Source organism: Macrosteles quadrilineatus, unplaced genomic scaffold (assembly GCF_028750875.1).
Source record: "Macrosteles quadrilineatus isolate MER2022 unplaced genomic scaffold, UCM_ALF_1.0 Scaffold_8__2_contigs__length_117827958, whole genome shotgun sequence".
NCBI classification, from domain to species: Eukaryota; Metazoa; Arthropoda; class Insecta; order Hemiptera; family Cicadellidae; genus Macrosteles; species Macrosteles quadrilineatus.
Window position 1 is genome coordinate 112,523,525 of NW_026542601.1, and position 24,150 is coordinate 112,547,674.

At 35.4% G+C, this 24,150-nt stretch overlaps 1 protein-coding gene across 2 annotated transcripts; it reads right to left on the reverse strand.

Annotated features, from left to right (window-relative positions):
- Positions 1–563: 563 nt before the first annotated feature.
- On the reverse strand, positions 564–22,204 carry LOC128999934 (BUD13 homolog). 2 transcript variants are annotated; one of them, XM_054426720.1, is made up of 7 exons: positions 22,119–22,204; positions 21,890–22,011; positions 9,755–11,086; positions 9,107–9,221; positions 7,033–7,187; positions 5,377–5,561; positions 564–987 (listed from the first exon to the last, which is right to left on the reverse strand). In XM_054426720.1, the coding sequence occupies exons 2-7, from the start codon at positions 22,000–22,002 to the stop codon at positions 815–817; spliced, it is 2,073 nt and encodes a 690-aa protein (XP_054282695.1). In that variant the 5' UTR covers positions 22,003–22,011; positions 22,119–22,204; the 3' UTR covers positions 564–814. The 2 variants fall into 2 exon arrangements, with proteins under 2 accessions (XP_054282695.1, XP_054282694.1); XM_054426719.1 differs by lacking the exon at positions 22,119–22,204 and having other exon boundaries at positions 21,890–22,067.
- Positions 22,205–24,150: the final 1,946 nt, after the last annotated feature.

Below are 24,150 nucleotides of genomic sequence, written 5' to 3' on the forward strand. Positions count from 1 at the left end.
CAAAAACATAAAATTCAGCAATTTCTTTCCAAACCATTTTGTAGAGCTTAAAAAACAAATAATTTAGTATATTGAAGTGTTATTATGCGCCTAATGATTACGGAGAAAATTCCAAAAAACTGTAAATTTAAAATTCCAATGTTATTTTTATGGAGAATAAGTAAACTGTTTTAGTTTGCTTGTTTATGAACATATTTGGAAAATGCATTTATTTCTTACTAAACTGACTATTACAATTAAAAAAAAAAAAAACACTTAGGTTTTAAGTACTCGTTTAAGTAATATATTAAAAAAGAATGAATGTATTATGTATGTATGTATATTTTTAAGGAGATATTTTAGTGTATATCCAATCAGGCAAATGGAAATCCGCTTAGTCTGCAGGTTTGCTGTGGCGGGGGTATTTGTCCTTGTCAACTTTAAAAAAATACTGAGTCTACAGGTAGGCCAAGATAAAACTGTTTAAATAAAAAGCATACTGTATTTATTAATTCAAGCAATGAACTTGGTCTAAAAATATTATGTTATTAATAAACAGTATTTACAAAGAACAAGTTGATAAATCTAAGTCATACTATTTACAGAAATGATATAAGATATTTTTACAATCAAGGTATTAAGTATATATTTACACTGGAACTAAATATAAACACACGCTAAATATAAATACTTTACAAAATCATTTTGGTACAACATAAAGAAAAAGGTAACATTTTCTTCTGCCTAGAAATTGAGGCAGTTACTGTACTACTAACCCTCTAGGTTAGTATTATAAAAAACAGTTCTTTGAGATATGTCAGCCTTTGGCATCAAATTACATGTCCGAAGTGCTCCATTTGTAAGCTTCTTCATCCCGTGCCTTCTTTGCGTTCTTTGTCTTGAACCACTCCTGTTCGTAGCCGTTAGATCGTACGACGCCATCCCACCGGTAGCCTGGCCTTATGTTGAATCGGTTAGGATTCCAAGAGCCTTTGTAAATTGGTTTTTCTGAAACAGAGCATCAGTGTTTAAAGTTACAAAATTGTATACTATTTTATTGTATTTTTTAAATCCCTCAAATGGATCCACCTAACTTGAACCACTTAGTTTGATTTTTGCCAGTTATAATTTCAAAGCTGGTAAACCTTTTTAAGATAAATAATCTCTTCAACATACTTAATGAAGTCCTTTATCTAAATGAAATAGTATTGAAATTGTATCTAAGAAAAAACAAATATCAGGAATATTATGTATGACATTTTTTTGTCACCTCAGAACAGTGACTTTTCCTGTAAAGTAGCTGAATTTATCTCTCTTAACAAAACTCCTAACTAGTGAACTTTGATTGGAAAATTCATTGGGATTTTTTTAATGGGTAAAAGGGCCTTGTATATTTGGACAGGGATTAAATTGTTTTAAAGCAAAGATAATGTAACTCCATCAAAACACATTTTTATGAAAAACTATCTTTTTGGTATCTTTCATAAATTATACTTTTCTCATTTAATTCTTACTGAGTTAAAAAGCTCTTATAGAGCTGATTATAAGATCCGTTCTTACAAAGCGGAAAAACATGTTTTCATACTCCTAAATTAAATTAATCTAGCGAAAACATGTTTTCATACTCCTAAATTAAATTAATCTAGCGGCATGTACAGACACAAGTCCCTAAAAAGCTCAAAATGCAAACAACTTATTTGTTATATTAAAACAAACTATGAATCAAATTATTTATTTGTCGAGATGGAAATCCCTGTATACCATATCTTTGTGTTAAAAAGTCTCTCTGTTTGCTTTGGTTGTTGTTATATATATATACGGTATATACAGGGTGTCCCGGAACTCTCTACCAATATTTTAGGGCATTGTTCCTGGGTAAGAAACGTATCTAAATATCATATTTAAATTGTCCGGAAGTCCTTAGTTACTCAGATAGCCGCCATTTTGTTTTTTTCACTTATTAATTTTTTTCTGAAAATTGGTTAAACATACGAAGTTGAAACTTTGCAACAACATTTATGACAACTAGACAAAGCTACAAAAAAATTATGACGATTTTTCAAATTCATAAAACAAAATGGCGGCTGTTTAAAATTTTGTTTCTTAAATTACTTGAAAACCGTTGATTTTACAAAAATTTTACAAGAATAACTTTTTTATGGCAATTTTATTACAAATCGATCGACACCTTAATCTTTAAGATCGGACGAGTATTAACTGAGATATGGCATTTTTAGTGATACGTGACCGCCGGATATTAGTTGCAGCGCATGCTGAAAGCGGTCACGTATCACTAAAACTGCCATATCTCAGTTAATACTCGTCCGATCTTAAAGATTATCGATTATCGATCGAGGTGTCGATCGATTTTTAATAAAATTGCCTTAAAAAAGTTATTCTTGTAAAATTTTTGTAAAATCAACGGTTTTCGAGAAATTTAAGAAACAAAATTTTAATCAGCCGCCATTTTGTTTTATGAATTTGAAAAATCGTCATAATTTTTTTGTAGCTTTGTCTAGTTGTCATAAATGTTTGTGCAAAGTTTCAACTTCGTATGTTTAACCAATCTTCAGAAAAAAATTAATAAGTGAAAAAAACAAAATGGCGGCTATCTGAGTAAATAAGGACTTCCGGACAATTTAAATATGATATTTAGATATGTTTCTTACCCAGGAACAATGCCCTAAAATATTGGTAGAGAGTTCCGGGACACCCTGTATATATATATATGCAATCCAATGTTTATTTGGCATATGTTTGTCCTTTATGAGTTATGTTATATACAACCATCCGATCTTGATAAAACTTAGGAGAAGTACTAATAAGTACTATACAAAATGAACAGTTTTATAAGCCACATTGAGTAATATTTTATAGTTTTTGGGTTGGATTTCCCAGTTCTCGAAGCCTATCACAAAACTCCTTCCCATCAGAATTTACAGTTGACAGTTGACACAAAAATCTTTGGTTTGGTTTTTGGTTTTCAAAAAGTCTCAATTATAGATAACATTAGGTATCCCAGTTTTTAATATTGTATACAGTACATTGCAGAGTTAACTCGCTAAGAAGAGGCTAATAACCAACTGCGTGTATTGAATAGTACTGGTTTGGAGATATAGCACGATCATATATATTAAAGTACACAAAAATTAGCTGTGTATGGCTTCCAATGCTATTCTTATGGAGAAAATTTTAGGTTAGATCTGATTTGGTGATAAAATTTTGGAAATCCTATTTTCCCCGTTGTCACGGAAAAGAGACCAGACCGTTTGAGCCCTCTTCCGTCGTTCTACACCTTCTAAGATGCCCCAATTTTGACGCAAAGAGTTGCCTTACGTAATTAAATATATAGATAGATTCTGCAATTTTTAAAGGCTGATGATCATGATCAGGCGAGATAAATATCAAATTATTTTCATTTTTCAGTAACAGGGTGTCCACCAGCAAACCAGAAAAAATTCATAGTTTAGCTAGGTCGTACTTTTCATACTAAACTTTCCAACGTGTTTTTGCGCCAACTCCCTCAATTCAGTTTTAGCACTAACACAGCTCGCTATTTTAGTTATCCGAAAAAGTATTCTGAGTTAAAGAAACACAATTTATGATTACTGTAATATTTCCTGACACAAGTATACAATTTTTATGTTAGCGAATTTCTTATAAAGGGATAAGCTATTACCGTAGTACTCATGGTAAGACCTGGACCCAGACCTGAATCAGGTTACTGCAGAAGCTGAGGAACAGGCTCATGCTTGGTTTTCTTCAAATGAGCTACATTTTAATCTTGAATATTTGACATTGAGTCTCAAGCAGGAAATTGAAATTAGACTAGATTCTGTCAAGCTTTTAGGATTTCATATTAATTCAAAATTAAGTTGGTCAATTCACATTGAGAAGGTTTGCAAAAATTATCAGGAGTAGATTGCTTATTATGGAAATTAAAAAAAAAATTGTTAACCTAGAATATTTGAGGCTATCATATTTTGGCTTGTTTCAGTCCTACATACTCTATAACATTCTAGTTTTGGGACATTCCCCTCATGTAGCTGATATTCTGTCGATTCAAAAAAAAGCAGTACGCAATATTGCTAATTCTAGATTCCTAGCTCATTGTAAACCTCTTTTCATAGAATAAAAAATTCCAACAGTAATTAATTTGTAAATTTTTCAAGTATTACTCTACACTAAGTCAAACTTGCATTCTTTCCCCCTTAGATCTGACACTCATGAGTACAACACTAGGGGTGGATGTAAGCTCAGCATGAAACCTCATAGAGTGTCAGCACATGTCAACAACACATGTTCAACACATGTCAGCAGGAGTAGCGGTGGTGTTTCGGAAAATGTTTGGTCGTCCAAAAACCTCGGATTTTGTTGATACAAAACTAACCAGACAAAAGGAAGAAAATGGATTGACAATCTTCAGTTTAGTAACCAAGTCTAGGTATAATGGCAAGCCTACTGTTTCGGACTATGACGAAGCATTTACCCAGCTTGAAAAACATTTCAAAAGCCAAGAACTCAAGAATCTTATATGCTCACCTATGGGCTGTGTGAGAGACTTACTCACCACTTCCACCAGCACAAGCCGCTGGACGAACAGCGTCTGAGCATGGTAAGTCAGGGATCATGACAAACTCTAGTGTTAACATACAGCAACATAAAGGTCTTTGAAAATAAGAAATATGCGTAAATCACTCAAAGCTATACTTCCAACGGTGCAACATTTGTGATGATCGGTACATACGTTTAGTGAGCACTATGATGATTCGCAATACTATCCTGATAATTACACCGCTAATTACAAGGCAAAAATGTGGTTTGGATTCCACTATAAACTGTAGCTCCCTTAGTTGTCATTGGCTGTATGGGCTATTGATTAATAGCAGTGTCTAAGGAACATGTCGGGCTTAGTCACTAAAACTTCAAGATCGTGACAATCGTCCTACACTCCATTCATACTTGGCTAAAAAAAAAATACATACATTGGTCGCCGTTTGGTGGTGAGTAACCTTGAGTGGTGAGTCACTTCATCAGCCACCACACTTGCTTAGTTCTTTGTTTTCTATTTATCTTGATAGATATGGAAGAACCTAGTGGGTTTGCGAAATAAGAGGGAAAATGCTGGATACACCTTTTTTCATGTGAATAATGTTCAAAACGAGTGTTTTTACTCATTATTTGACCTCAGAAACAACCCGGAAAAAGTATGACATATAACCGAGAATGAATGTTGCACCTGCGCTTGCCCTGGCCACTACAACAATCTCGGACCAAGCCACAAAGTGTGCTGTTGTACATAACTCAATGACTTTCATGGTGGCCTAGTGTGCCATGGACAGTGACACCAATACAAGAACAGCCATGGGTAAAAAAGCTACTAAACAAATAGACAACCTCCTTGCAACGACGTTGATTCAGTTTGCTTCCTCTTGATATAGTCCAACATGGGGTCTCCCTCTCTGTCCTGAGCTTTGAGGAACTCGTCCAGGTCTGTGTCGTCCTTGTAGCGAGCCAAAGGCTTGTTCATCTCTTTAATCATCTCAGCAGCCCTTGCAGCTGCGTCTTCTGTCTGTTTGATTCTGCAATCCACAATTCATTACAATTATTAATGTTATATAATACAGAGAAAATTTCCAATACAGATTCTGATATAGTTCTGATGCTACTAAGGATAAAACTCCACTATTACTGTAATTTGGTTGAATACAATAAACACTCCCTCATCAGGTTGAGTTTTACTAACTGTCTTGATTAGATCATTGAACTGGCTTTCATGTGGTTTTATGGGGTGAAAATGGATTTATTTATAATTTAACTTGAAAACATCAAAAAAATGTCAGATATTTTCTGATCTCCATATTCATTTAGGACATAAAAAGAGTTATCAAAATCCCTTTTCTTTAGTTTGCTGATTGTGGAATTTTCATTCCTCCATGCATTTGGTCGTTAATGATGTTCTCAGCTAAGTTTTGTCCAAAGTTCAAAGATAATATAAACATATCTTTCTTTGTGTTTTGATCTATATGGTGTGATCCCATGTCCGTCCCATAATGAAACTTACAGCATTTATGGTCAATAGTGTAAAGTACATCATAAATTTTTTTCAGAATTTTAAAAATACAATTTTTTTAAATACGGTACGTAACATTTTTCATAACTTTCTTGGAAAATGGAATCTTTTAGAATATAGTCATGTTGCATATCAAATTAAAGCCCTGAACATCAGGAATAAAATTAGACCTTTCTACCTTCTCTAGCATGAATAGAACTCAGTCTGTGAATTTTTCAAGATCTCCCCGCGAGTAAAAAAACGCCGATTTTGGAAGTTTTTAAAAATTAATTATAAATAAACGGGAAGAGATAAAAATAAACAAAAAAATGTTCTGTGTTTGTATTTATTATGGTAACAAACGTGGAAAATTTTATAAAAATCTGAGATGGTCGGGTTGTGACCCTTGTTGATTTGATATGAAATGCCCCATTATTTTGATTTCCTGCAAAGCATACAATTGTTTGTAAGACTTTAATTAAAGTTATTAGTTATGAAATGGAGTAGAAAATAATCTTGAGATATGAGATTTTTCAGGACTTCCAAGGGTAAAATCAAAGTAGGATGGAGTTAACAGTTAAAAAGATTAGAATAGGGGTAGAAGAAAGGTTAAGAGGGAGAGTAGAACTTGCAAGAGTTGTATTTTACGGATATATTAGAAGAATGACATTATCATAGATTACTTGCAACAAAATGGAGTTCATGATGGATGATAGAATGAGATTGAGATGAATATCCAGAAGGTGTAAAGATCAGGTGAAGAGGGATGTGGAAAAGTTTTGTGAGTTTGCAGATGGTAGAGTAACAATGAAGGGATGAAAAAACACAGTCAAAACAAATCCTAAACCCGGGCACAGCCAACTTAGGGCGGAAGACGAAATATATGTATGAGTTGCCAATTAAAAAGAATTCATATTATTAATGTTTAAACAATGGTTAGGTGCACACTTAAATGTAGGGAAAATTAATCATATTTTCTATTATTTACATAAAAAACTTACCCTTTGCCCCACTTGTAGTATTTTTCATTTACCACAGACTCTTTGGCTTCTTTCTCCTTCTGAGCTTCCTTTTCTTTTTCTAAATCTCTAATTTGACCTGTCTTCCTATCTCGTTTTACTGGAGCTGCACCAACTCCGGAAACACTTGCATCCATCTACGTAAAATACATGATGAGAAACTATACATGGGTTAACTGAACTATATGTGGTATCTATATTAAATTCATGAGATAAATAAGTAACTTTAAACATTCATCAAACTTCAGAAATGGTTTTGATTGTTAAGTAACTAGTTTAACCCTTCCCGGACAGAAGTCGTGACAGAATGAGAAAAAAAATTATAGGAAAAAATAAAAATTAATTCTCCTTTTGTTGTTTGTTATACAAGTATACCCTACATAAAATAAAACACAATTTTTTTTTTCCTAGGACGCTAGGCACGAGCCCGGAATTATTTTTCACATTATTTCAGGCTAGACCTAGGGCATTATCACTTAGATAAAATCCATTGGTGATTTGACGGAATTTGAACCCGGGCCCCAGGAAACGGAGTCCCGCGCTCTAACCACTAGACCAGCTCGCTCCCTAAAATAAACACAATGGAACACTTCACATACTGTCAAAATAATTTTTTACTCGTTTTAACTATGCGGATATATCCGCTACCTGTCCGCGGATGAGTAGAAAAGCAACGGATATATCCGCCACCCGTCTTTGAAGAGATGACCATGACAAAGTTAGGCTATAAATAAAGAACAATATGTAAACAAGACAACCTAGTGTTGAGCGCAAACCGTCAAGGAGGGAGCGTAGGAGAAGTGGGTGGTGCGCGGGAGAGGGGTAGGTGCGGGAGAGAGGGGGGAGTGCAGGAGAGAGCGCAGCCATGAGGAGAGCAGGAAAGTGGCGCCTTGGTACCACGAAACATTTGGTTACTGCTCAAGCACCTGCCAGTCTGTCTGAAGAGAGGGCGGATATATCCGCTTCCCGCCCGGAACATCAAACACCATAGGTGGATATATCCGCCACCCGTCCGTGAAGGGTTAAACGTCTGATTTGGTAGTTGCCACACTCTAGGTGAGAAGGGTCGTAATATCCTAACAGCGGACACATCAGTTGGGAGCCTCGATTGAGGCCCCTAAGCATTTTTCCCTGGAAAAACAAATGTTTCCATTCCTAATCTCCATCCTAAAAATCCTAATCCATCCTAATCTATTTTAGAGGGTTTCAATATAATATTTGAACCGAGGTTTTATTTTTGCCATTGCTGAAGAATCTGGAAAGATTGCACAGAAAATTACAAAATCCTCTAGATCGCTGGAGATGATGAAGTCTCTTCCAATACGAAAGATGTTTACGATTCCTCTCCCATCGTGGACTATATCCCTGACCTTGACCGAGGACAATATAATATCATTTTTATTTCAAATTTAATTTCGTGTTCACGATTTTTCTGTGGCGGCGGGATATGATAATGTATCCACGATAACACAAGATATTCACTATTTTGCAGTGTACTTAGTGAGGTTTACTATTCCTCTGCAATTGCAAAACCAAAACATGTTCCAATTTTTACAAGACGGCAGAGGACCCTTACGATTAGGTCGTCACTACACCTCCACAATTGCAAAAGAAGGCCAAATTTTTACTCAACAGCAAGGGTGCTCATGATTTGCTCCAGACTGTGAATGATTTCTTCTTTATTTTTCAATTTTGTTTTGAGTTCAGGATTTTACGGCAATTAAATAAGCTGTTAGAAAGAATCATAGTATAACAATTAATATATATTTTTAAATCAATAGCCTACATTTAAAAAAAGTCCTTATTTTGACCCTAGGAATGGACTTGTTAACTTTTTTGTATTTGTAAGATGTATGATGAAGCATTTTACTACTTTCGACTCATTGAGTGTGTATCCACTGAAAAGTTGTTTGGTAAGAATTAAGTTACTGATTCATGAGTTTAGAAAATGAAAATACATGAATACCACGAGAAAAATCATCATTGTTAAATCAACAAATAATCTCTGAGGCTCTGAAGGTAGAGTATAAATTATCTACAATATTGTATCTCCTACCTTAGCAAACATGGTGTCTTCCTTCATCTTCAAATCAGACAGCTCCTTTTTGAGTTGTTTAGCATCTTGAAGACCTGCTTGTTTCCCATCTAATGTAGTCTTCATCTTCTTATTTCTGTAGGTTAAAACACAGTTTAAATATTTAATATCTGTAAGCTGAATGTTGTGAAATATTTGATAATGTTTAATGTTGCTTTATGTTATATTTTGTAAAGTTTAGTCATGTTCTAGCACAGACAAGCATGTCTTTTTTCTAGTTGTACATGTTAGGTTATTATTTGGTATACAGTAGTAAATTGCCACTCATCCTACACTCATCCTTCACTCATATTTGGGTGAAAATACGCACATAGTGGCGTCCCCATCTTAAATAATTGAATTGAATTGAATTGAACTGAAATATATGTGTCACTATTGATAACAGGTTTGTTTATATTTACAAAAAAATTAGTAAAAGTTTCAATCTTATTTTGTTTGCATGGCAGTAACAGTTTTCACTTATAAATTATTTCTATAACTCCTCAGGAATTTTAACAGATGTACTCAAGACAAGTTGTGCTCATTGGCTAATAATTTTACATTTAAATTCCATAGAAAACTATCAAGATAAAGTTGGACCTTATCTATGTTAAATGAGAATCAACTTACTTTGACTTTGAAGATCCTTCGTCGGACGAGTCATCATTAGGCTTGTACAACTTCTTTTTAATTGGTCTATCATTTACTGAGGAGTTTTTTCTGGGAGGTGACAGGTCAGAATCACTTCCCTTGCTAGTGTTTTTTCTTCTCACAGGTGAATCATCAGAATCACTAACTTCTACTGTGTTGTTCTTTTTAATAACACCAGTTCTTGAATGCTTTGGGGATATACTCCTGTATGATTTCCTATGTTTCTCATTCGGTGATCTACTTCTAGACTTCCTTCTCCTTTGATTTTTAGGTGATCTTCTTTCTCTCCGAGGGGGTGAGTTATCTGAATCACTAGAAGGTCTTCTTTTAGATGATCTTTCTCTACGAGGAGGTGAGTTATCCGAATTGCTTGATGGTCTTCTTCTATTTCCCTGTGATTTTACATTTAAATGTTTGTCTGATTTTCTCGGTGGGGAGGCATCAGAATCAGATTTTTCCTGCTTGTACGATCGATTGTCTTTTCTAACAGGTGAATATTTATAATTATGTGTTCTGTACTTATCCTTAACACGAGAAGGAGAACCATCTGAATCTCTTCTTCTTCTTCTCGATGGGGAAATGTATGAATCCCTTTTGTATGTTTGCTTTTTTGTACTGTTTCTTGGTGGTGAATTGGAATAACTTCTGTTCCTATCAACTTTATTACCTCTTACATCATACTTACTAGAGCTTTTTGAGAGTTTTTGACTAGGAACTATTCTTGGCGGAGACTCGTCTGAATCTTTATCATATTTTTTTCTAGGTGGAGATGCATCTGAATCACTGCTTGAATGCCTTTTGTGTTTTCTGGGAGGGGAAACATCTGAATCATCATTTTGTCGAGAATTTTTCACAGTTTTACCTCTTGGTGGGGATTCGTCTGAATCACTATTAGTGTGGTGTTTTTTCAGGCGATTTTTATCCATAGATGAATCCGATTTGTCATACTTGTGTTTACCAGAAGTATGGATACTACTTCCATCTACATCATATTTTTCTGTTGACTTAGGCATTTTAACTCGATTTTTCGTATCCAGTTTTTCACCACCAGAAAGATTGTTAAGGTCATTCATGGCTTTCAACGCTTTAGATACTTTGTCATTATTATCAACAACCTTCACATCACCTTCTTCGCCAAAAACTTTCCATCTTTTTGAGCTGTAATATTCTTGAGCTTTAACTTCGGCAGGTCTCTCATCTATGATGCCAGCAATCTGAGGAGCATCTTCGTCCATCTGATACAACTCAACTTCGTCATCTTCCAGAGGGCGCATACTCTTCAGATCTATATCATCATCTACGATTACTGACCTGTAAAAATTAGGATTCATTATCACCTGTGCTTTGCTTGTATAGATTACAGGGAACTTAGTTCTCAAGAACCAACTTAATCTTCAAGGTTCTTATTTAATTTCCTGGAAGACATAACTTTTACACAGTCTAGACAAAATTTGATTAGGTAGCATCTTAAAGAACTATTCATGGTAAAGCATGCAACACATTATTTTCAGTTCATTAAAACAATAATGAATGTTAAATGAAAAATGTACAATTTCTACGCCAACACGAAATTTGTCCTTTGAACTCCTCCGACATTTCTTAACCGATTTTGACCATTCACGTCTCATTGGAAAGAGCGTGACGCGTAGATTTGCAAACTGGCCTTAATTTTTTTTAATCACTTGGGCTCTGTCCCAGTTGCTATCAAGGTTCCCCATTTTACCCTTATGAAGGAAATAAATTTAATTGCTGTTCATATTTATTTTTGCAATTCAAGGAAAAGCATGTATAAACACTGATTTGGTTGAAATTAAATACTTACTATTTGAATTTGGGTTTGCATAGGTACATAGGCTACATATTATAATAAACAAAATTTATAAAGTTTGGACAATTTGATATATTTCACCAAATAAGATAAATGAATTGACACAGTACTGTATTTAATGAGCATTCCTTGAAAGAACCGATTCGCAAACTATGGAAACATACGTCATAGAACGCCACCAAGTAGAATAAATGGGGATAATGTTTTACAAAGAATTCAGTATTGTTCTTAGCCTATATAAAAACACCTACAAGAAGAAGATTGCTACAAATGATGAACGTGGATGTTAGCCGAAGTGCTACCAATTTTAGTAGGAACCATGGATAAACTTTGTGATATATTGCAGAGGAAACTCCTAAGGCTAAATAAAACTGGTACAGCAAGGACATTAATATGTTTTCATAAAAGTCAAATGATTTTAGAAAAATATGACTACATCCAAGAAACCTTTACTAAAACTTTCATTGAAGGATTCAATTACTATTCACAGTTAAGGAAAACAAAAAACCATCTGAACAACATCAGGCCTTTTAAATCTGCATTTTTTAAGGTAAATATAGTTGGCGTTATTACAGCAACTAACCAAAAGAATGCCAATTGAAGCAAATAAAATGGTGACAGAGAGGTTATGCAGGAAATCAGGTAGATAGTTCTTAAGTAATGTGAACAAATTTGATCGCTATTATTTAAAAAAATTACTGAAATTTGTAGGCTAAACATACTAGGGACAATGGTGGTAGGCCTACAATGCTGCTACATTATCAATGACGAGTATAATTAGGACAACCTAATGCGGCTAAGAGTGGAAACAATTTGTAGTAAACACTAAAATGAAGATCAGTTTTTGAAAAAAATAAAACATCTACAAGAAATGTTGATTTATATCGAATTGGTATGGACATCATTAGTATTTTCATTAGTTAAATAATCTTTTAGTCGACTCTTATAAACTTATCGGGAATTATGAGTGTTATTAGTTTACAAATAACTCCTGTATACTTTGCAATTGCTCGAATTCAAGCAACATGAACACTAGTTTGTATTTTGCCCAGCCCTATTCTAACAGAATAGGCTTATTCACAACATGAACAAGAGATGATGATGTACAACTGTGCCATGTGCGTCACTATTTCTTATGCAAGCATAAAGGTAACTGGCCAAAATCTCTTTTGGCCTGGCTACAACAAACGCCAGGCGCCTGAATTTTCCCAGAAATGAATATTGTATAACAAAACTCTAGCCTCGGCTTGGCCCACTCTTCTAGCAATTTTGAAAACGGAAAGATCACCCGGTTTCGATAAGAGAGTGGGGAGGGTTGGGACAGAGAGAGGGATGGGACATTCATTTTTAACCTATTTAAGTTGGTATCTCTGCCCTCTTTTTTCCACAGCATATATTTCCCTCTATTTTCTTTCTCCTTGTGAAGTTTGGCAGAGCTACCTGACACAGTTCAGTTTTTATAAAAGTTTAACTGATTTTTTGACGAAATCTCTAGTATTTTGACACAACTTATTGGATGGAAATCTACCAAAATAAAACTGTTAAGGCAAGTGCAATATTTTTGTTGGATACTCCAATGATTAAGGAAGATTTTGATTGCTTATAAATGAAGCTAACTTTTGAAGTTATGTTTCTGTAATCTTATTTGTTAAACCATGTGCTTGAGGGAGGCATGGGACAGTAATATGAGGGAGGGTTGGGACAGTGTCCTGAAGTGTACTAAACCAGTGGAAGACGCTGAGCTGAGTGTGATGGCCTTAAAAGCTGTAGACACTTAAAAAAGTGTTTATTGCAAGAGAAGAAGATGTGTCATGTACTTGGGAATGTACTTGGTATTTTACCGTTTCCCAAAATAACAACGCAAGTTGATAAGGTCAGATTTGTTTTCATAAAAAAAACAATGTTTTCGAAAAGTAATCAAACTTAGTAACTTAGGCCTTCCTTTATCGTATACTACAAGTTATGTTACCTAAAGAATGAATGAAATGCAGTTGTTTACTTTGAAAAAACATTCATTCAATATGTCCCAACCCTCCCAACTGGTGTCCCAAGTTGCCTCCCTCATAGAGGGAGGTTTGGGACACTTTGTACAGTAATAGTATTAAATGCATAACTACAAAATTAATTGAATTTCAACCATCTAAACTACTTTATTTTATTACTGAATAAATAATACTTTCATGTAACTTTTGTTTGTTAACCTAACTCAACTACAAAAAAATGAAAAAATAAATAATCAAAAAGTGTCCCATCCCTCCCCCCTCTCCCCTACCTAAGTTTAAGAAATTAAGTTTGGTTAAAATAATTAAGTAGGCCTACCTAATATGGAATAGTTACCTTCAGTGAGGAGTTGCTGGGGAAAACCCTGGGGTTAATTTAGGATGTAGTTTAGGTGTTTAAATGTGGGTCTCCCCATAAAACCCGCATCTATATGGACAATCTTACAGAATCACAAAAACTTAGTATTAAATAAATAAATTCAATCGGGTCAATGCAGATCTGAGGTTTACAGGTGTACAGGTATTGGTTAAGTTATAACATGTGTTAGGGTAAATTAGTTAATCACAGTTCATGAAAATCTGGCTTAGGGCATTTACGGCAATGGGTACAACAAGCATCAGGCTAAAGCCTTTTTCCTTTTAAATAAACACATCCATCGCTTCCCATTTCCTAAGCCCTCATTTAAATTAGCCTGACCAGTCATTTCTTGAAATACACCAATAACTTAAGTTACCTAACCAGCGATGTGGTACAGTAGAACCCCTAATAATAGGCCTTTGTTTTACCGGTCCTCTGTTTATCCGGCCCCTTCCAGTAAGCCAATATCAAAATGTTTTTCTCCCAGCTTACAGACGTTAAGATGCAAGCACCAGTCATTGTGACTGCTCAAGTCATAAACTAATTGTTTTCACCATTTATCTATTTGTATATGTATTTATTTGCTGTGCCTCTATACTCAGATGAGCTAGTGGGCCTAACCTCTGATCAGTTGGTTGATTATTTACAAAGCGGGGTTAGTACAGTACCGGTACATTAATTTTTGTATTTAACAAAATGGATAAGAATGTTGAGTAGAAGTGCATGTACCATTTGTCCTAATGATCTTCAAGTTCAATTTATTGTAATTTTTACCTCCATTTAATAGTTTTTGTTACCTGGAATCATAATATTTGTATGTTCATTACTTAACAACTTTAACCTACAATTTACAAACACGTTAATTTTTCTAAAAATAATCCCAGAACAGACTTGAATGATACTTTTGACTGCAAATATTATTATTATTAGGTATGAATGGTCATTTTTATAGTAGGTTGGTTTATCCGGCCAAATCGTTATCCGGCCAGGGGCTTGGTCCCGTCGTGGCCGGATATCAGGGGTTCTACTGTAACTTTAAGCTCATGTTCCTGAAACTTCTCTCATAAGTTACTACCTTACCTTATGTAGATTTGTTGAATGTATTGCAAAATAAAGCAAACTAGTGCACCTAAAGCTCGAATTCGAGCAATATCAAAGTAATACAGGCGTTATATGAAAACAAATAACAGTCATAATTTCCGATGACTTAAAAGAGTCAACTCAAAGATAGTTTTTAATTAATCACTCTACTCCAGTTATCGAAACTGAAAACGAACACTCACTCCACTCCAGTTATCGAATCTGAAAACTAACGCTCTTGTGTGTATGATGAAGGGGGAGAAGTCGGGATAACAAATCATATAAGATTTTAGATCTATCAAATGACTGAGAGAGTAGAGCCATAACTGAGAATGATGTTAATGATGTCATGTACCAGAGAATGTATCAAATCTGGAAGAGGAGCTATTACAACAGATGATCATGAAGAGAGCCAGAGGTGAGAAGATATCCAAAAAGACAACAGAAACCAAAGGACATGGGACCATTTCAAGTGTAATGTGGTTCATGATCGTACACCAATTCATCATTTAGATTTGTCAACTGCTTTTTTGAACGGACAGCGGAAAGAAGCCCTATATATTCAACAGCCTGAAAACTTTGTAGTGTCAAGAAAAGAAAACAAAAGATGTTCCTGGCCCAATGCACTAAGAGTTAGTGCAATTAATTGGACTGGATCAATTTGATAAACATTAAGGGGTGGTGTTAGAGAAGTAATATCATAGATAAAACATACCCATAACTTACTCCCTTAGTCGATTTCTCATCCTTATGGAACAGCTGAAGACAATAAAAAAAAATAAAAAAAGACTACAGTTCCAAAGTTAGGTTAGCTAAGAAATTGTCCAATGCACAGACCATCTTGAATGCTCCAAATTCATGTAAAGCCGCTTGGGGCATCATCAACCAACACAGACCATCCACTCATGTACCATCATCTCCATCATCACCCGACGACTTCAATGACTACTTTTCTGGTATTGCTGATAATATAATCTCTGACCTACCTCTGTTACAGCCTAACCCAGTTGACTACCTCCCGGACCTAACCCCAACTGTCACCCTTAGAAATTGGAAAAAGGTGAGTGAGAAAGATCTAATTAAAATAGTACACAACTTTAAAGATTCTTTTAGTCAGGACATAAATGGAGTTTCTAGTCATATTCTTAAATCCGTATTTAAATCGATTGCTGCCCCTCTTGCTTATTTAGTCAACAGCTGTTTGGCTAAAGGTGTTTTTCCCGAAAACCTGAAGTTAGCTAAAACCATTCCGATTTACAAGAAGGGTGACCCGGCACAGCCCGCAAACTTTCGGCCGATATCAATTCTTCCTGTTTTCTCTAAGGTTCTGGAGTCAGTAATGAAACAGCAACTGGTGGCCTATTTCGAGAACAACAACCTGTTTAACGATTCTCAACATGGGTTTAGGGCCGGAAGATCCACAACCTCTGCACTCCTTAGCTTAGTCAAGAACATCTCTGATGCCTTTGAATCTAATGACTCCGTCCATCTCAGTCTCTGTGATCTTAGCAAGGCATTCGACGTGGTCTCTCATGACATCCTTCTTGCCAAGCTTGGCAAATATGGCGTCACTGGAGTAGTCCACAAATCAATAGTCAGCTACTTAGAAAACAGGAAACAAATTGTTTCGTTGCAGGGAGCCTCCTCCAGTATCAGGCAAATACACCACGGCGTGCCCCAAGGATCGATTCTGGGCCCTGTCCTGTTCGTCATAATGATTAATGATCTGTCCCTAAATAGACGAACGCTGCTCTTTGCAGACGACACAACACTACTGACCAGGCACGGCAACCTGAACGACCTGAGAACCGAGGCAGCATTTCTGCTGGATGAGGCAAAAGAATGGTTCGTTTTGAATCGCCTTAAAATCAATGACGATAAAACACAATCCATCACGTGTACCCTCAAACAGGGCATCGAAGACGAGGCGGTCAAACTGCTAGGATTCTGGATCGATTCCAAACTCAACTGGAACCTCCATGTGGAGAGAGTGTGCGTCAGGCTAAGCAGAATATTATATCTGATCAGGAAACTGAAGCATGAGATTACACGTCCCTACCTAGTCATAATGTACCATGCATTATTCCATAGCCACATAAATTATGGACTGGTGGTATGGGGCCATTGCTATGCGACCCAGAGTGTGCTGTTGCTGCAGAAGAAGGCGCTAAGACTAATAACATCCTCTGGCCCTACCGATCACTGTAGACCTCTTTTTAAAGAACTTGGCATACTATCAGTTTTCAGCCAGTATGCGCTAAACACCCTAGTTCTTCTGAGAGAAAATATAAACAACTTCTCAACCAGAAACATGCAGCACAACTATGGAACCCGCAGAGCCTATGACCTGGATGCACCCCGTTGTCGACTTAGCCACACGCTTAACTCATATCCATCTCTAGCGATAAAATTATTTAATACGCTACCGACAACCATCCGGACCCTAGAACCAAAGCAGTTTAAGTCTGCACTTCGCCAGAGCCTAGTCAGTAGGCCTCTGTACTCCATCAAGGAACTGATTGACAATCCACTCGACTTTCCAAAAATCCGAGTCACATCCGTCAGTACAGTTTAAATTGTATATATATATGTTTATAATAGTGTTTTATAAGTTACTTTTTTTTTGACGCAATCTATCCAACGTTTGTTGGTCAAGGATGAAGGAATCAAGTATTCAAGTAAGTAAGACAATTGTATTGTTAGTTCTGTACGGTTTATGAAGAGGTCGTGTTTTGTTTACAATTTGTTTCACGTTATAACAGTAATAATACAATCTACCTAATCATAAACAATGACTTGTTCCCTAGTTACCTATAACCAAACAGTAAAGCACAAATCAAGAAATAAACCCTAAAATAATAGAAAAAAAAATTTCGTCGACACTAGCGCCCAGTGTGATTGTACATAAACTAAGTTAGACACGAAAAACGTGCTTCAAAATTTACAATGGGATGAGAAGTCTACTTGTGTTGGTTAGTCTATGGTAATTATTTCTCATCTCGTCTTTAGGCCTACATCATCACCTGATAAAATATTAACCCTCCAAGTGTCTCTAGTTTTGGTCTTAATGTTCGCCCATTTATTGCGCAATCGCAGGGTTTTATTAAAATGTATCTTTGAAACTTAAAAACAATGTAAAGTAGGTCCTATACTGTTTTATATATCATTTTGTTTGGAAAATTAGGCTATGGGATTCAATGTAGCATATAAAACATTACAAAAAAAATTTGCAACAATTTTTGTGGGGTTAACATTTCTCAAAAACTATAAAATAAATGAAAAAAGTGTATGTTTGCGCTCAATAAATTGTTATAATTTATAGGTACCATACAAATATTTTAAAATAGGTAGCCACTTTGTTCAGAATTTTATGAGGATTCCAAAAATAGCCTATAATAATATGAGGAAGTAGGTTTGCAAATAAATGAGTTATGGGCAAAAAACAGATTTCGGTACATAGCGTTTAGCTAAGAATGCATAGCCTAACCATAGCTAGGAATCTGGCTGATAATTTACATCAATATCACTACCTACCTACTTCTTCAGGATCATCAACCAGCCCTTCAAAATCACTTAAATCTTCTTATAATGCTCCACGTATATCACTACTTTTGATTTTTAACACTAAAACAATGATAAACGTAGTAAAACACATCAGTCATTGGTGCGAGGTTAACCAAGCTGTTTACAAATACGCACGTCAGCTATCTGCTACAGTATTTTCGGAACTAAAATGAAAAGCGTATAGAAACAGACATCAGGAGAAAGCTCTGAATCTGCTGAAAAAAAGATACCTAACTCGATCCAGTTCAATCCGATTCAGTCAGTCCCAGGGCCGTAAACAGTGTTTGTGAGTCGCAAAAGCAACACTACGAACAACACACATAACAGCAGATGTGTTATGAGTCGCTTTTACGACACATAATACTCAGAGGGTTAATTGACCTGTTTGCCTTTTGTATGTTATAGTTTGGTGTAAGTAGGTAATTGTTAAAAAGATAAATTAATAATTTGTTCAGTACAAAAACCTTTTCCATAACATTTCTGGGTTATTTATTAGCCTACATTAACTATCATAACTTACCAGCCTTTCATAAGTTAATATTATCTGTTCCAGTTGTGAAAAATTACGGGTAGGCCTAGGCCTACAGTTTCTTAACTGGGCTGTGCTTATTGATTGAAACAATCAAATTGAAAATACTGATTAATAATCATTTTTTTCTAAATATAAAACTTAGGCTATCTATTATAAAATAAAATCATAACCTAACCAAACCAACCAAAACTTGCTGATGGTGAAAAAATCGCATGAAGGTTTACTAATCGAGGTACTTATTTAGGACACAGACCCCAGCTTAAACGTTCTAAAATAACTTTTAAACTATTCTAGGACATCACAACTTTATTAAAGAATTTTTTGGCGCCGAGACCCCCTTTTATTTTTAATTAAATATTTAAACAATAATCCCAACTCACTAGGGGGCCGGTGGGAATTCGGGGTTTTGGGTGGGGGAGATAAAACGTGGTTAGGGGAGAAAAGGGTAATTCAACGGGTAAAAGGGTAATTTATAGGTAATTACCCAGCAAGAATGGGAAATTCGTCTGTATAAATGGGTACTTTCCTTTGCCGCCGACGACGACGAGCAACGAGCAGAGCTGACAGTGACAGGAAGAAGACCATCAGAATTGTATTGTACCATAAATAAAAACAATAACAAAGTGAAAATAAAGTTGTTTGTTTATTTTATCCTATATATTTAGTCAAAAAATGGCTTAAAAAATATTTAAACAGGTCAATAAAAGTGGTGTAACATCTATCCCCTGTGTGAATAGCCTATAACGATATCCTCTAAAAACGTGAAGTTAAGTTTTCAGTCTTCTTTTGTTTGAATATTTATAGTTTTATTTATTCAAGTTCTTAAAAAAACGTACACCGATCGTGGGTGCATTTTTACATTCAAAACACCAATAAAATATATAAACATATCATAACCTATTTCCATGTTTGTTTACATTGAAAATAAAAATATTTCGATATATCGAACCGAATCTGTATCGATATTTCTGCAGACATATGTTACGAATACATAGAGAAAACAAACTCCTCAAGGAGTATGGAATTAATAATTAAATAAACATATCTCTGGAATTAACCAACACAAGTTGTTAGTCGTTTTTTGGCTTACAGTAGTTCATGTTGGTGACATTGGGTGCACTGGTGTCTACTATCTGATTTATTAATAGATTTCTTTATTTATTGGCAAATATTTACATTGGGATAATCAGTTCTTATTTAGGCATGTGAGGAAGGTAGGTCGGGTTTTATGCGGATTCGTGACTGTATTAAGTGTTTTGAAGTGAGGTTAGATTAGGAACAGTCTGGAAGTTGCATAAATTAATGAGTCGGTTCATTATAACCTAACCTTTAACTTACCTAATCTAACCTCACTTCAAAGGACTTAATATAGTCACGAATCCGCATAAAGTCCGACCTATCTTCCTCACATGCCTTTTCTGACATTAACTGCTATTTAAACATTAATATTAAGGTTGGGTTGGGTTAGGTTAGGTTAGATTAGATTAGATTATGTAACATCATTTGTTATTTAATTTCATGGTTTGTACTTTACTGTTTGGTTGTATATCTAGCTAACGAGTTCTCTTATAAAACCGATTTATGAAATCATCAGCAAGTTTGGTTGGTTTGGTTAGTTTAGAACGGTTTCATTTCATAATGAACTATTATTTTTTCCTCTGGGAATCGTACAGCAAGTTTGGTTGGTTTGGTTAGTTCAGAACAGTTTAATTTCATAATCAACGGTATTTTTTTTCTCAAAAAGTGAGTGTTCATAAGATCTACATGTTAAAATCTTAACTGCTGTACTTTGCTATTAAAAACGGGGTTTTACGAGAAATACAGAGGGAATTCAGGTTAAATTGAGGGAATTCTAGGGGTAATTGTGGTACAGTGACCTGTCACTGCAACTGCATTGCTATTGTTTTGGTTTGTGGTAAAACAGATCAACAGATGATGTAATTGTACAGATTTCTGATTGGCAGATTATTTCTGTCGTGTAGTAATCTGATTGGCTGGTGGCTTCGTTGTTAGTTGTTTGTTTTGAACCGTCTCCATGACTCCATGTTGTTAGTTCAAAGTGAAGTAGTGAACAAGGAGGACGTAGCTCAAATTTGTGTTTAATTTTCATTCTTATTGTGTCGGAAAATCGCGTTCGGACATTAGGCCTATGTAGAAAACGGGGTGATTCCTAGTGAAATATGTGGATACCTATCATTATGTATTTGTTGGACTAAGTGATTTCAATTTTCGTTGTAGGCTAGTTGCTGGTTGGCTATCGGCAAACCAAAGACATGGTGCTCTCCGTGCGTGCCGGTTTTGGTTATTTTTGACGAGTGAGACGGCAGTAAATTATATGTCGAGTGCATATTCCTTGTGCATTTTTCACGGCGATATAGTGAATCCAACATTCTTGAAGTGTGGAATTGTGTAAAATTGGTGTATATTGAGGTTTTGGAGGAACTGTTGTTAGGGTCGGTTTTATTAAATTCCAGTCAATATTTAGGACTGGAATTGCTTTTCCCCCAATTATTATCCTCCAAAACTTCATTTTATACACTTTTTACACAATTTCACACTTCAGAAAGTGTTTTTAAGCTGGGGTCTGGGTCCTAAATTTTTACCCTAATCGAATCGATAGTTTCAATCGATATTAGCGTAAGTTAGCCCAGTTAAGAAACTGTACCCAAAATTACTACAGTTTGGAAGAAGCTAGTCTAAGTTAGCCCTAATAAATAGGCTGGGAGTTTAGAGGATAGGCCTACCTACTAACCTTTTAATATTAGCTCCAGTTCCAGTAACCTTTTTCTTCTTTTTCTTCTTGCCTTCTCCTGATAGATATTTCTTTAGGTATTCTTTCGTTGCAATTGCATTTGAAGATTCCATCTTACTAAACTGAAAAGTATAAATAAGATTAACTTAAGTTTAGGTTTAGCCTAGAAAGTTATGAACATAACCTAACCTAACACAAAGGTAAGGTTATAGCAATAGCATAGCAATACCAGCAGCAATAATAGCGTTCCGTTCTCTATTATTCACATAAACAAACAAATGGAAAACAAGATTCTTTATGGAAAAAAAAACAAGCACAGTACAATAACTAGGCATGCGGCCTCAGGTCCGCCAATTGAGCGGAGTAAGCAAGCTTTGATATAAACAAATAACTTTAATTTGTTTTCATGATTCAAATTGAATACATGATGACGTCACAATAGCAACAATCCAATTGAATTCTCGTGGTTGGTTGGAAGAGTTGAAGGAAATATGAATCCAGTCAGCTGTTTCTATTAGGTCATTGATTTTTAATTGTATATATGAGTAATAGGAAAACTGTGTGTTTGTAATAGCATAAAGATAAGTAATATTTTGTCAATATCCTAATGTTTGTTTAGCTCCCATTTATGTAATAGGCCTATAGGCTTCCTTCTCATTTTCTCCAACTAAAACATTTAGCCAATTAGTAAACTTTGCTCAGCGAACAGAATGACAGAAGAAGGTGACTATATATAGCAATACCATAGTCAATGGTCACCACAGGAAATAAGGCGTGGCTAATTTCACGAGCTGATGATACCCTGAAAAAGATGGTGGTTGCCGCAACGCTTGTGGCATTGAATTGGTGACGTTTGCGCTAGCTCCGCCCCATTGCCAAAATATAGGCATACTGTACTCAATAAATAGATTAGATTTTAAAGACGGCACTGGATAGAGAATTGACGAATTAAACCAGAATATATTTATTCCTCATGCTAAATTACAGCATGATTAAGTAAAATACTGTATATTCATAATAACCTACTGTACAACAAAATTATTAAAATCAAAAATATAAAAGACGTTTTTATATTAGGCTATGGCAATTTAATTTGAGAACCTGCACTGTGTTGATGTACCCTAAAGCCTATTTATTGGGTTGTACTACATTTTCAACCCAACATAAAAATGCCAACATGCTATTCTGTTAGCTGTAATAATTCATCTTATAGTATTACGGAAAAAAATAGGAATATTATATCACACTTATTTTATAACTGGACTCCCGTACAAGCCAAGCAGTCTAGGCTCTACTTTTTGTAATTATTGCCTTATTATCTTCATCTTTTACCCAAAAGGGATTGATGGCGTCAGACTTTGAAATAAAAAATATATACATTTAAATAAACAGACATACATTACTGAACATATATTTACAACATTGGCATGTGTAATTACGGAAAGTAAACATAACATTGGCATGTGTAATTGTAACTGTATCTGCCCAGAGAAAATTATTTCCACACTTATAAGTTATAAATTGGACAACACAAGTTAACAAGTATAGTTAAATATATTAAATATAAACATTTTAGGATTGTAGATACCTTAATCTAATCGTCATAAACAGTTCCCACACTCCGGACTACTCACCTCTACTACTTCCTTCACCACTTCCTACGTCGCGGACCTGTTTCCCTCCCTTCCCATAGCATTTTAAGATTGTAGATACCTTAATCTAATCGTCATAAACAGTTCCCACACTCCGGACTACTCACCTCTACTACTTCCTTCACCACTTCCTACGTCGCGGACCTATTTCCCTCCCTTCCCATAGCATTTTAGGGTAACAGATACCTTAATCTAATCGTCATTAATAGTTCCCACACTCCGGACTACTCGCCTTTACTACTTCCTTCACCACTTCCTACACCGCGGACCTGTTTTCCTCCCTTCCAATAGCATTTTAGGATAACAGATACCTTAATCTAATCATCATTAATAGTTCCCACACTCCGGACTACTCACCTTTACTACTTCCATCACCACTTCCTACGTCGCGGACCTGTTTTTCTCCCTTCCCATAGCATTTTAGGATTGTAGATACCTTAATCTAATCGTCATAAACATTTCCCACACTCCGGACTACTCACCTTATTACTTCCTTCGCCATTTCCTACGTCGCGGACCTGTTTCCCTCCCTTCCCATAGCATTTTAGGATTGTAGATACCTTAATCTAATCGTCATAAACAGTTCCCACACTCCGGACGGCTCATCTT